This window comes from Dermacentor variabilis, chromosome 6 (assembly GCF_050947875.1).
Source record: "Dermacentor variabilis isolate Ectoservices chromosome 6, ASM5094787v1, whole genome shotgun sequence".
In the NCBI taxonomy this organism is placed as follows: domain Eukaryota; kingdom Metazoa; phylum Arthropoda; class Arachnida; order Ixodida; family Ixodidae; genus Dermacentor; species Dermacentor variabilis.
This window is the reverse complement of record NC_134573.1, coordinates 173842485-173857346: the sequence shown is the minus strand read 5'-3', so window position 1 is coordinate 173857346 and position 14862 is coordinate 173842485. Positions and strand designations below refer to the sequence as shown.

At 43.8% G+C, this 14862-nt stretch overlaps 1 protein-coding gene across 1 annotated transcript in view; it reads left to right on the top strand.

Moving 5' to 3' along the window:
- LOC142585828 (lysine-specific demethylase 5A-like) overlaps positions 1–14862 on the top strand; it is an 83153-nt gene that overhangs the window by 17658 nt on the left and 50633 nt on the right. The window contains exons 10-16 of the mRNA XM_075696855.1: positions 6146–6304; positions 9216–9335; positions 10697–10849; positions 11295–11387; positions 12482–12570; positions 12716–12878; positions 14590–14709. Of these exons, the coding sequence (XP_075552970.1) occupies positions 6146–6304; positions 9216–9335; positions 10697–10849; positions 11295–11387; positions 12482–12570; positions 12716–12878; positions 14590–14709 (897 nt within the window). The remainder of the gene's footprint in view (positions 1–6145; positions 6305–9215; positions 9336–10696; positions 10850–11294; positions 11388–12481; positions 12571–12715; positions 12879–14589; positions 14710–14862) is intronic.

Here is a 14862-nt window from a genome sequence, read left to right as displayed (position 1 = left end):
CAAGCGGCGGAAAGTGCCCCCGGAAGTTGGCTTTCCCTCGCGGTGGCGGAGAAAACCCGGCTGCACGGCTCCATCCAACCGCTCTCCCTACCGTGACCGCGCCCGACCGCGCTGCCTCAGACGAGCCGTCGGCACCCCCCCTGCAAAAAATGATCGTGGCCTGCCCACAGCGCTTGCTCAGACAGCCAGTCAGATGCTCTTGTGCCCTCGTTGTGCAAGATGGCGAAAGTGCGAGTTGTCTCGCTGTGTTTGTGTGCGCCTTGTAGGCCTTCTCCCGCAGTGTTGCCGTGATGAAGCGGCAGAATTTGCCTTTCGTCGTGAAGCTCGCAATCATAAATCGTGTCGAACTCGGTGAGAAGTCGGATGTCCCCGCAGAGCACAAGATTCCGAGGAGCACTCTCGGCACGATCTTGAAGAATAAGGGGGAGATTAGGGCTAAAGCGTCCAAACTCGCGACCCGGTGCCCGTGGCGCCCGACCCGTACTCACGGCCGCGTACGAGTGCTTAATCTGAAATTGCTTCAGCCGTGCCGACTTCCGCGTGCTCGGTGATGACCGTAAATTTTGATGAATGCGACGAAGCCGTTGCCAGTGTTGCCGAAGTTTGGAGCGAACTGTCAGAATTTCCGGAAGCTGTTGACGAATCAACGGTGGATGAGTTTGTGAGTGCAAATGATGTATCGCGACCACGGGAGAGCCCGAAAACGAAGACAACATTGCCAACATCGTACCGAGCACAAGTGAAAGTGGGCACAATGAGGAAAGCAACGACGGTCCCACATCCTCCGAAATGACTGGTGCGCTCGTAATAGTCCGGTGCTTCTGCGCGAATGCGGAAAGTTGCGGCCTCAGCTGCTCCGACTCCTTAATGTGGAAAAGTGCGTGCGTCGCAGGCAGCGAAATTGCCAAAGCAGAAGAAGATGCAGGACTATTTCGTGCGAAACTAAGCTAGTTTAATCAATAAAGTGATTTTATAAATGGTATGTGCTTTTATGACATCCAATTATTTAGCAGGCTTATATCGAATTATGCTCCATATCGAACTGATAGGCGTTTTTTTGCGAGTTCGATATAGGCGGGTTCGACTGTATTTTTGAAATCGGCATGAAAAACTCTGTCTGGGTGACAATTTTTATTAAATTTAGTCAAAAAATAAAAAAGTTGCTAAACCCCCCTTCCCCACTTAAGTCAACATTGTGATTTGGGAACAAAGGATACGGCCCTCGAAAGTCGAAATCAATATTTTATTTTGGGAGTGTGTGTTCTATTTCAATTACGCATTAGCACTGCTGGTTTAGACAAGCTTGTGTTTCATCATAGATGCGACGATGCACACAGCCATGTTGAAACAGTGTTTTTGTCTGCTTTTTCATCCTAACATGAAATGGTACCGCTTTCTTTACACAGAGGATGCCGGTTGTAAGTAGTAACCTTTCATTTGCCTTATCATTACTGCTGCTGAAGCCAAACGTGTCTTTATGTGGAGAGGCCACAATTCAAGAAATTACTGTATAAGCTTATTTGATAGATGCACTTCTATATGTATATTGGAAGTTATCATTGGTCTGCACTTCTGATGAATGATATTTTGCTGTCTTTGTTGCTTCTTCTCTTAACTCCTGAGATTTCATGCTTTAGTTGTACAGTAAAACCTCGTTAATTAAAATAATGTCCGAATTCATTGAATTTTGAATTACCAAGCGTATCAAGAAAACAATAAACAAATGCTTACTACGTCAACTTGCTTTTATTTACTGAATGAATCGGCAGATCCTGTAGTTACTTTTCACAAAAGCAGTGTGGAAGCTGCAATTCCAGTCGTCTTTTGACTGATTAGGGCTTGCAGCAGTGAAGGCCTCATGACTGCCTTCACAAAGTGACCGCAGCGCACGTCTTCACCTGAGATATGCTTTTCACTACTACGTGCACTAGCCCATTACTTTTTCGTCAGCTTTTTTTGTCATTTTCGCCTATATGCAAGGCACGGGGTGGACATGTGCACAATCAAAACTAAACTACTATTTGCTGGAATCGCTGCGGACGAAACCATGGTCATTATTGACGCAGTCATGAATAGCAACTACACAGTTAACGCAGCCAGGGCGGCATTACGCACACCATTGAAGAACGCACCATTATGTGCAAGAATGAAGGCTATAAAGGCACAAGTAGGCACGAAGCATTCCAGCCTTCCTATCATTCACATACAATTTCTGCTGATGTCTATGGCGATGAGACTTTGCCGCTTCATTTCGGTTGGAAGCTGGCACCGTTTTTGCTCTATTGCATTGCACAGTTGTGGCACTCCGTGCTTGCCAAGTTCCAATTGTTGTCCAAATTAGCCAGTGTGCTTCCAGATACGTTTAAACTGATGAGAGTTTGATTTGATTAGTTAATGCACACACCTGCTAGGACTAGAGGATTCATACGAATTATCCGATTTTTTTAATTAACGAGGTTTTACTGTACTGTAGTTATCCAATTCTATCACACCCCTGAATCTCATCTTGCACTTAGTTTTCTGTGCTAGCATTGTATAGGACTTGCTGGCTTACGTAGCAGCTGTTGGGGTGGGAGCGGCATAGGCTGATCAGCAGTGTGCATTTGGTGTGTTTGGTGCACGTGACGTTTGGCTCGTGGCATTTAGTACCCATGCTCACGTACTCTTGTGGCTAGGATTCAGTACTATAATAACCCGTACTTTAACCATACGTTAGGCACGTTTAATCATGTGGTCGTGTTATTTTCTTACGGACTGCTGGTATGGTACAGAACCACTATATGGAGTAACAGTATCACATGAAAGAATTGTAAATCATGGGTAGCAAACAGTGAAACTTTACATGCAAACGACAGCGCCTTAATATGCAGCCTAGTGTGTGGATGAAGAGCTCTTAGTAGGACATGCTTCAATTGTGCATCTTCACTGCACATCTTGAGGCACATGTCTCCTGCAAATGACCTGACTGGGCGTCAGCATGCTAGAATGTGGGGGTGCATATGCTCCTTAGAACATGCATCCCCATGGACTGAGGTTGATAAATGCCCAATGCATCTAGCCAAGTGGTGACCACACAAGTGTGCATATCTCGTCGTTCATGATATCATGCCATTTTCGTGGCTTCCCTATCGAACAGCGCCAGAGCATTTCAGTAGCACAAACTGCTGTAGCATCTCACTGCTGTAGCATCTCCTGTGCAGTGCTGGTACCCTATATGAGATGGAGTAAAGGAAAAGACAAAGGGTTGATAGGCTTGATAGATAGAATACAAGTGCTTGGTGAGTTAATAGGTAGCTGTGAATAGAGGCAGAGTTCATGCAGTTTTTTTGTGTATGATAATTGACCTATAGGGAAGTACAGTTGATGACCGATTATTGCGTCACCGATAATTTGGACATGCTTGATTATTTGGACAGCTCCATGGCAATGCCTCTAGCCTTAATGTATACAGACGATCAGAATATTGGGCGCTAATTGGGACACTGCCTGCACGACGGTGTGCTAAATGTGGCTACAAAATCAAGCAGAAATAATTATATTTTTGTTTTCAGACATTGCTGTAATGGTTGTCACACATGTTGCTGACACTCCACGAAACCGAAACTAGTGAAACCTGATCAATCTGGTAATCGCCAATGAGAATTCAGTGCATATATCTACTGTACTTTCATCTATCTGCGGCGACAGCATGACAAGGGTTGAGATACAGACCGCAGTTTTGTAGCACTGCCTTCCGCTCTATCCAATGCCGCTCTTGCTGAAAAAAGTTAAATAAAATATGGGGTTTTACGTGCCCAAGCTGCGATTTGATTATGAAGCGTGCCGGTGGGGGGAGGGGGGGGGGAGGCTGCAGAATAATTTCGACCACCAGGAGTGTTAACATGCACCAAAATCTAAGTACACGAATGCTTTCACGTTTTGCTCCCATCCACTCTGATGAAGCGCTTTGTGGTCAGGTGATGAAGACCACCGATGAAGCAGGAAAAGTTTGAAAGGGAATGGCATAAAAAGCATTGCTAGAGAATCGTGATGCACTGAATGTCTAGGCCTTAGGCATCCATATGTCTGCACAGCCACGCCTGTTGACAAACTTGGCCCGTATTCATGAACAATAACTTTGGAAAGCTACTTTCATTTTCACAATATTTCACGTGACTAGGGCCGCATGGGGCAATGGGGGGGGGGGGGGAGGCAGCGTTTCTGCACAGTAATAGGTGATGTTGCTTGGAGCTCTGCCAAGAATGATGCCGATCATAGACCCCGATGTGTCTTGCACTGGGCATGCGAAAGAAAGCGTGCTTGGCACTATGCCAAAAATGCTGCCGTTCGCAGGCGCCAATTCATCTTGTGCTATAATCACGCAAAAGATAGCACACTTGGTACCATGCCAAGCATGCTATCGCTCCTAGATGTCTATGCATCTTGGACTATAGTTGTGCGAAATTGTAGGCACCTCTGAAAGTAACGATTCAATAATACGGCACACCTTTTTCGCCACTTGTTAAGTAAAATCATTTACTTTTGGGCAAATCCAGCATTTCAAACTCCCAATTATTCAGACGTTTTGGCAGTCACCATTGAGTCCGAATCATAGGTCAGCGACTGTCCAATGCTAACATATTGTAGTTGCTTAGGTGTAGCACGTGCAACTATCAGTTGCATTCGAAGTACGAAGAAATTGTGCACATGAATCTAACGCAAACTCAGTCTTTTTAACAAGTAAAAGAGTAGCATGCTCCAATTTGTTATCGGAAAAACATGAAATGTGCAGATTATACTTTCACAGAATGGAAATTCATTCACACTTGCTGTCCGCTGTTGTCACTCTTGGGCACTTCCCTTTGTCACTCTCGGATCTCTATAAACAACAACACGCCATCTTCCACACTGTCCATTGCATTTGGTACCCAGCATTTCTTGAATGACTTCACAACTACAGTGTACTCTTGTTACAATGGACCCTGATAATCCGACAAAAAATGTCCGTTTTATCCGAAGTTCGTGATATCCGAAACACCGCACCTACGAAACTTTCGTCGCAATGTCTAACAGCTTCATTGCAAAGTGCGAGTGACAAACGTACAAAAAAAAAAAAAAAAAAAGTTGCATATTTGCCAGAAAGGCAGAGCATTGATTGTTATGACAAATTAAGCAAGATAAGCGCAGCGGCAGCAGCAGGGAGCGAATTGACCTTCGTGCTGTCTCTCGCTTCAACACGAACTAAGCGTTGATTGCACAGTGCATGTGAAGCTACCGGCACTGGGCACGCTTTGTCCACATCGCAGACCATTTTGAAGGTGCCTGCGCTTGCGCGGGCGCAGTTTGTTCACATCGCAGATCGCTTTCAAGATATGACGCCCGCACAGCAGCACCGTAGACAGTAGCCACCTGAGTAGACCCTCCCTTGTCTCCCTTGCCTCACCCCCATGCCTTGCGCGTGTACAAAGACTGCGCATTTCCGCCCTGCCTTCCTCCCTCGCGCGCTCGATATTGAGCCGCGATCGTTGGCTGACCCTCACAAGTCAGTTGTCATCCCATGCGGCAAAACTTCGTTTTATACGCCAAATTAAAAAAATAAATAATAAATTGTTGCTAATTTCAGCCACTGTAGCCGATAGTCCATTGTAGGGCTTATGGGTCCATTGTAACGAGCGTTGACTGTATCACAAAAGAGATTGCGGCCCATGCCTCCACTCACCAGTTCTTCAGTTCATCTGGTGATGCGTACAGGTCTCCAGAACAACAAAAACACAGTTGTGTTGCTTATCATGACATGCAAAATAACCTTTTATTTAAATTAAGTGGGCTCTCATAGTGAAAGCGGCACATCATCACAGCCTACACCGGAACATGCTATGTTGCCATCTAATAATAGCAGTGGCAATGGCAGGCTTTGATGGTAGGCTGTTTTTGGCACTGTGAATATGGTGTCAGTTTTGTATCTGATATGCGTTAGAACTGGATAAATACGGAAAGCTTTACTTGTGCCCCTCATACTTGCACGATAACAGGAGCAAGGGCCTCTGTCAGGTTAGGAGCCTTTAACTCTTGCTCCTGTCTTAACGAAATTTAAGATATTCCCATGCTCCATGCTTTGACACCCTTTGTTGTCCCCGCTCCACTTTTTGCACATCTGTTTGTCCAGATTGAACAGATAGTGTGCCACACGTGTGGCCGGGGCGATGACGAGGAGAGCATGCTGCTGTGCGACGGCTGTGACGACAGCTACCACACCTTCTGCCTGCTGCCTCCGTTGCCCGAGATACCGCGGGGAGATTGGCGTTGCCCACGCTGCGTTGCTGCCGTCAGTGTTCCTTGTTTTGCAAGTCTTTCTGGGGTGCACATGTTTCGGTGATCAGTGTGCAGTTCTGACTAAGAAGTATTAACTGAGCCCTTTTTCCTAAAACAGTGCTAAACAAAAGGTTAAACAAAAACGAGGTATTGATTGGTAGAGAAGAGAAAAGCCTGCTGACCACATCATAACTGTCTGACGTGCACAGTCAGCAGATTAGAGAAGGGACGAAGATTAGCACAGAGATGACACAAGTGGTTTTAGCTTTACTCGTGTATGTTGTCTTATCTCGAAAACAGGGGATTGGAATTGCAGTATAGCAGCAAAAATATGATGATAGTAGCAACGTTGTCTCTGTGGCTATGTGCTTCTTTGTTGCATACTCTTTAACAATTCATTGTGGGACCTTTCTTCTAGAATATAGAAAGTCACAATTTGGTTGACCATTACTTCCAAATAGCGAAAATTACTTTCATATTTTTTTGCAGTACTAAGAACTTTTTGAGGTTTCTTCATTGAAACAAATAGACGGTGCATCAGGTTTTCTACAATATTTTGAATAAAACTGAAAGTACTTCGGAGCTCAGCTTTGGGTATTTGAAGGGCTCTTACTTGAAAACGAACAAAGTGGTTGTATTGGGAAGTATGAATGCATTATTTGGCTGTTTGCAGCCGTAAAGTGAGGCTGCAAGCCTTTAACATTAGGCTAGTGCAGTGGTAACAGGTGTGCAAGTTATTTGAGGACACGAGTTGGAATTTCCATAAACACTAACATGCGAGTTGTGTCTGTCTAGGTGCTTTATTTCGTCTACGCCAGCCCCTGTCACCTATCTAACACGTTTATTCAAGGGTATCAGTTTTCAGTCCGACGCTGTAGGTGAAGCCATATATTCTCTTGGTCTCTTACATGCCGACCACAGTGACTTGGGAGATAGCCACTTTCTTGAATGTAGCAAAATTCTTTATTTCTGGCATGAGATTTGAGTTCTTGGTCAATAAAACCTCTGAAAAGATACAGATAGGCGCTGCCAGTGGTCAGATGCCATTCAGGCAGTTCAGTTTCTCTATCAGGTAGAGGTCATGATAAGTGAGAAATCTAAAATTCACCGGCAGTTACGATACTCCATAATGTGAAATTTGAGCACAGCTCTATGCATGTTTTTATTTATTTTTTTATTTATTTGTAAAATACCTTACAAGGCCCCTTCTTGGGGATTGAGTAAGGGGGGCATACAATCAAGTACATACAATTAACAGCAATAACAAATGAAAACAGCAGCCAAGTGCACAGCCTAAAAGTCATGAAACATATTAGCTACATAAAGCTGCATATGATTACAATAAAAAGGAACAATATAAGTTAGTAACAACTTATAACACTGCAAGAAAAAGGCAAAGAAATAATACAGAGCAGTGAGTGTGATATTAATGGTTAACATGGGTTAAGCGAGTTCAGTGAGCTCTTGAATTTATCACGGTCAGTTTCCAAAACTATGTTGTCGGGGAGGTTGTTCCAGAGCCGAATGGCACGTGGAATTGCAGACGAGTTAAATGCTTCTGTTTTACCATAGATGCGCGTGAAGCTATGATGATTGTATAATCTGTGCGATGTGTGAATGTGTGATGTGTGAATGTTTGTTAGTGTGGTGGGCGTATTTGTGAAATAATGACAAAAGGGCTATGTCGCGACGATTACTTAGTAGCTGAAGTGATAGGTGAATCTTTATTTGAGTTACGCTAGAACGGTAGTTATAATTTCGGGAAATGAAACGTGCGGCTCTATTTTGGATTGATTCCAGCATGGTAATTAGGTAATTTTGATGGGGAGACCAGATTGGAGCGGCGAACTCAAGTCGAGGGCGAACAAATGTTTGATATGCCAGTTTGCGGATAAGTGGAGGTGATTTCACTTTATATTGGCTGGCACGGACAATCGGTCTCTTGTAGCATGTTGCAAACGGAGCGAAGTGTGGCATGACTACCTAGCTAATCTGGAGATTGTGAGAGCCAGTGCACGGGGGCCAGTGCTTGGGTGACGCACAGGTGCAATTCACAGAAGCCGCCACCGACAGACCTTTAAGACGCACGCTACTCTGGTGCCATCGCATCCACACTACGCTTCTCGCGCTTTCACCATGCCCTCCTCCACTTCCCACCTCGAAGTTCTGATGCACCCTCCTCTCCACTTTCCACCTCGCACCTCTTCTCTCTCGCCACTTTTTTTCATCCCCGCTGCATGCTGAATTCGCTCTCACCTTACACTGTGCTCGTTAGCTTGGTTATGCCGGTAACGCCGACACTTGTGGCAGGAATGGGTGCCTAAGAGCTGCTCCTTAAAAAATTAATTATGAGCATTGTGAAGCAGCTTCAAGTGGTAAAGTCAATATTCAAGCTTCCTATGCAAGATTTTATTAGACACCACTCCTAAGAAATGTATTTGCTTGCTCCCACAGGTGCCTGCGCGACCCATGGATGTCTGGATGTGAACTTTTGTGGTCACATCGCCCTTAATGCAGCTTTAGTTCTAAATTTCTAAAGCTTTGCACTGCTATGTATGGCAGGCATCACAGAGAAAACAATGGTCAGAATGCTATAAAGGCTGCTATTGTGGAAGCACTGCTCAGCATTGACATGCACTATTTGACACAGAAATACAGCTATTATCGAAGATGAATTCAGTCGATAATTCAGGCTGAAGGTGGTTTTATTTAAGTCTTATAAAAACAGCAAAAGGAACACTAAAATATTTGGAGCGAATATATTGAATCTGCCTAAAATTGTGTCCTCAAATACCTCACACACCTGGTAATATTATAGGTACAAGTATTTTTAGGATGGCAGCTTAGCTTGCACTGGCGATTTCACCTTTCACGCTACGTGCCCTATAAGTAATGCGCTAATCCACTATTTACCTTGCCTGCAGGAAGTGCGGAAACCCCAGGAAGCGTTCGGCTTTGAGCAGGCAAGACGTGAATACACCCTCCAGGACTTCGGTGAGATGGCGGACCGGTTCAAGTCCAACTACTTCCAAATGCCTGTGCATGTAAGTGGCTGGCCCTGCCTCCAGGGGGCACTGGTGCTCCTGTCTTGCTGGAATGTCAGCTCACATTCAAAAATACACAAAAATTTGGTCATTCTCGCTGAAGGGTTGGTGTTTAAAGGTAGAAATGAGTGGGTAAGCAATAGCACAGTAAGCTTATGTAAGAAATGTTTGGTTCTTCTCTACCTATGAGCCACCAATATAGCAAAGTGATGTGGAATAAAAGCTGGTGTATAGTCTCTGAATGATGTAACAGTGCATTTTTGTTATAGACAGCAAGGATTTCGAATGAAACCATATCTTAGTGATAATAAAGTGGACATAAATAGTATATGCTGCAGTGTGTTGTCACATGCCATCGACCCGCTTCAAGGGCAGATTTACTCATCATCAACAGACAGCACATGCAGCCTGTGTGATTCAGCATTTGGCACAGTAATAGAAAAGGTGCTTGCCCTGTTGTTCAGCCTGGTGAGGTTTGGAAAAAATATTCAGAGCAAGGAAACTTGAACCAGTATTTTTGTTTGAGGGAATCGCTGGCTCAAGGTTAGATTTTGCAGTTTTTTCCTGTAGTGCAAACCGTACAAGGACATAAAAGAGAAAACAGAGACACACACAATGCCTGTGTGCATCTGTTTTCTCTTCTACGTTCTTTTGCTATTTGCACAACAGGGGAAAAAACTGCAAAATGTTACACCAACAAGCCCAAATATCTACACTCAAGGTTAGAGGCAGCCTGTAGCAGAATTATTGTTTCATGCCTCTAGCCATTCTCCCCACCCTGCTTTATTTATTGGGAAGTCTTTTTTTTTAGGCCTGATGGTGTCGCCTGCCTTTATTAAATTGACAATGTTACAAGCATCACTGGCATATTTACTGGCATGGTCAGGATGGTCATTGGTTAATGCTAATGATGTTCGATTGTGTACTGATATACATAATATATTCCTAAAATCAAGATGGGAGACAACTGTCATCAAAGCATGGTTGGTGTTCTAGAATGTCGTACACATAATGAGTAGTCAAATGTTTCTTCTGCCTCAGTTTCATTTTTTCTTTTGTTCGAGTTTAATCACTTCAACGTAAATAATTTTGTGCATTTACAAGACATGCAATGTTTTCCAAGTTCTATGTGTTCAAAGTAGTGAATGTAGGCCTGTTTTGGCCTGTTTTGGCTTGCATAACAACGCCATAGTGCTTCTTGATTATAGTCTTCCGAAGAGGAATTGAAGTACCTTATGTTTAGCTGAGACAAAAGATTAATTCTGAAATTAGATGTTTTTGTTGCATTCAGTGGACAGTGAAAGAAAGAAGTTCTGCTCAAGCTTGGAGACAAGTATTTTGATTTTTTGTCATTGCTGCAGATGATTTCCACCGAGACGGTAGAAAAAGAGTTCTGGAGGATTGTAGCTGCTGTTGATGAAGATGTCACAGTGGAATACGGTGCGGACCTGCACTCAGTGGAACACGGCTCGGGCTTTCCCACAAAGAACAGTGACCTTCTGCCTGGTGATGAGGTGAGTCGGCAATGCAATAAGATCGTGGAAGGACATCTGTGACTAAGTTGTGTAACGTGCCTGCTTGCTTTCTTGATTCTACCATCCTCTTTTTCTCGCACGTTTGATTTTAACCTGTGGTAGCTTCATTTATATATGCAAGAACACAGCTGCTTTGATATTTCAGGTTTGGTTCCAGAATATCTCTCAGTTTTGATTTTGTTAATTTCCTGGCAGGTGCAACTTTTATACATGAAGATGGCTTTAGATGTAAAATAAGTGACGTAGTTAGTTTGAAATCTCTGAAAAACTTAATTACTTAATGTGCCCAGTAAGGTTAAACATAAGTTTAGATGTAACACATGCTTCAATTGTTTCATTGGGAACATTTATCTTTAGTTTTCCTCAGACCCTCATTATCCTGTATATGATTGTAATTCTTACTGCATTTTATCATTGTGCTCAGGAATACATGAACTGTGGCTGGAACCTGAACAACCTGCCTGTTGTGGATGGTTCTGTGCTGCGACACATCAACGCAGACATCTCTGGCATGAAGGTGCGTGTCCAAGCTGCTTGTTTATTATTTTACACTACACTTGTTTCGTCTGCTATTGAAGGTTACACGGAACACATTCTTGTATATGTTGGTGAGTTTGACCATCAGGGCCTTATCTCTGGAACCATGCCCCCCTCCTCCTGAGCAAACAAAATTCTAATAATATGAGGGCGAATCAGAAAGTCTTTTGCATTTACAGATATAATTTCCCTAATAAAAATATTTAGCGAAATCATGGCTGTAAATGCAAAGTCAACCTAGCCACTCCCTGCGGTGAACCTTTCTTGGACCGGCCCCAGCCTTATCTGCCGGTAGCTCCGCGGCACGACACTGCTGTCAGCTGTTGAAGATGGTGGTTGTGCTTCACACGTCCGTGGGATATGAGTAACAAAGTGTGATTCGTTTTCTATGGAGCGAGGGATGAATGCCCATCGAAATCCTCAGGGAAATGCAGCCCATGTACGGGGAATGATGCCTCGCTTTGAAAAGTGTGAGTTGGTTGTGTTGTGAGTTCGCAAAAGGCCATGAGGACTTGTATGAGAATTAGTGTTCGGGGAGGCCGCTTGCGTCGCTGACTTACAACAGGGACATCTCAAATTTAGTGCTGCGGTGGGACAAGTGTCTGAACTGGTGTGGGGACTATGTGGAAAAATAGTGTAAGGTACACAGAATAGTGCAGATATTTGTAGTTACCTGTGCATACCTTGTTTGGGCTAATAAAATATAGGGCAAAGACTTTCTGATTTGCCATCATACAATAAATATTGCTGATCACTAACTTGAAGACTGACTAATTGGGTGCATTTTATGTCAAAGAAGTCCCTGGATCTGTGCATGCATCAGTGCTTAGAGCCGTACACAGTTAATAGTTGTTCATTCCCCAATACTGTCTGTACTAGCTAGTAGTAGTAGTAGTAGTAGTAGTAGTAGAATTAGGTCAAAATAAAGGAGGAAGGAACTGGGTGGTGACAACTGTCTAACCTTGAGGTTAACATCTGGTATGGTCAGCGGAGATGAAGGAAAGGGGTGATGAAGGGAAAAAAAGAAAAAGACAGATATGGCCTGAATTTTTTCCTTTTGTATTTTCTTGTCAGATTCCATGGATGTATGTCGGTATGTGCTTTGCCACTTTCTGCTGGCATAACGAAGACCACTGGAGCTACTCCATCAACTACCTTCACTGGTAAGAAATTTTGCAGGGGAAAAATAACTTGCTAGCAGTTTCAGTGCCAGCATTCAATCAGCTTCCTTGAGCAAGCAAAGCTAAACACCAGCTAAATGGTGCTGCAATTGAAACCTTTGACAGGAGTTTGTGCTTTTCCTTTAAGGGGGGAGCCCAAGACTTGGTATGGAGTCCCCGGTGGTAAGGCGGAGGTCTTCGAAGATGCCATGCGCTGTGCTGCGCCTGAGCTTTTCCAAGCACAACCAGACCTGCTTCATCAGCTGGTTACCATAATGAACCCCAATATCCTCCAGGCTACAGGAGTGCCTGTGAGTTGTACCTTCTCTACCAGAGTCCTGTTGCCTTGAACTTGCTTAGTGAATTGTTGCTCCCGAAAAACTCTTGTAAAAAATGGCAAGAGAGCGTATTTATTTATTTATTTACTTATTTATTTATTTGATTTACTGCTACATCAATTGCCTCGTTTGAGATGTTACTTGAACGGTTTATACTGTTAAACCTCTATTTAATAAAGTCTGTAAAGTCAGCAATTTGCTTCGTTACAAAATTTTTTTATATTGAAATATTGTATGTTTTATGCAAATAAGCACATTGCCAATTGATTTTTCTTACGCAGAAGGGGCTGTAATATTTTCTAAATTATCGGGTAATCGGAAAAGTAAATTTGAATGAGAAAAATAATTTTGTTGGATTTGAGAGTTGCCGACAAAAGATCATTTCCTGCCGTGTCGACAGTATCTTAATATCAGTGGTAACAAGTGAAGTCCACTGCACTTACGGGACCGCTCTGCCCCGCTGCTGATTAGTACCTCTGCAGTGGGACAATGCTACAATGAAAAGCGCCAGCAGGAGGTTGTTTTTTTTCTCAAATTCTTACGCAGTGAAACCACGTTAAACTGTAGTTCGCCAGAGCCCGGAAAAATATGTACTAAACTATAGCACTACTTAACCGAAATAGCGTGAGATCCCACTTACCTGTCAAAAGCAGAACTCTGAGTGCAATGAAAAGGCAAAAAACATGCAGTATTTATTTATTTCGCACAACTAAAGACTATTGTTTTCATCTGATGCCGCGGCAGCCTAGCAGTGACAACAGCGGCTTCAAGCTCCCTTAAGCTGCGAGCCAGTTTTTCCACCTGCCCCCTCTTCTCAGTAAACACCTGCATGAGGCTGACGTAACATGCAGCTTCTGCCGCTGTCAGGCCTGAATCGCCCGTGCTGTCGCTTTCATCCTCATCACTGTTGTTAGGCGACGGCAACAACAGAGGCAATGATGGAAAAAAGTCGAACATAGAAAAATTGAACCTCGCAGCCGACATCTTTTCGCGGTCCCAGCAGCACTGCCGAGCATCTTCTCCTTCGCATTTTGAATGCCACACATCGTAGTCAACGGTAGTTCCCTCTCGTGTGCGAGCGCTGGCTTCGTGCCACGATTAATAGCACGAACGATTTCCCATTTTTCTTTTATGCTGAGTACCTTGTTTTTAGCCTAGCTTTTGCATGACGCGAGTCCTAGCTTGCACGACGCCACAACACGGGCCACCACTAGCCAGCCACAACGCTCTCTGGCTCTGCGCCAAAATCATGTTGATGCTAATGTGGCTTCACCCTTCCAAATGCCCTCTGCGTTTGCGCTTGTAGGCTGTTCTGATTTCTGAGGCTCGTTCTTCTGCCCGGCCGACCTACTGCTGTGATTGTGCTACGAAAAGTGCAAACGCTACGTGTCAACTGATAGGTATGCAATAAGCTGGTACGGTTTTTGCAGATACAAAACGCTTTATGTTCAATGACCACTGAATCGGGGATTTAACTTTACTACTTTTAAAACGAAAAAACTGTTTAAACGAGTACTGTTTGACGAAGTTTTGCTGCGCTAGTGCTGTACTTTTTTCAATGTTGCACCTTGTCTATGATGTGGCGCAGGTGTCTCGGCTGGAAAATATATGTCTTGCACATTAACTTTAAACACTTGCATACAGGCTGCTGATGACTGCCTCTTCGCCTGTTCTCCTGTTTCAGATATATCGAACAGATCAAAACGCAGGAGAATTTGTAATCACATTCCCCAGATCTTACCATGCTGGCTTCAATCAGGGCTACAACTTTGCTGAAGCTGTCAATTTTGCACCTGCTGACTGGGTATGGCTTTTTGCCCTTGTTTCACCGTATTTATTATTATGTGGGCCAACACTATCTTCTTATTCTTTGTTTTATTAAATCTCAGTGTGTGGGTCTTGGATTAGTCAGGCTTATGACTACCTGTATATAGCCGCGGCTTTTACATGGAATTTG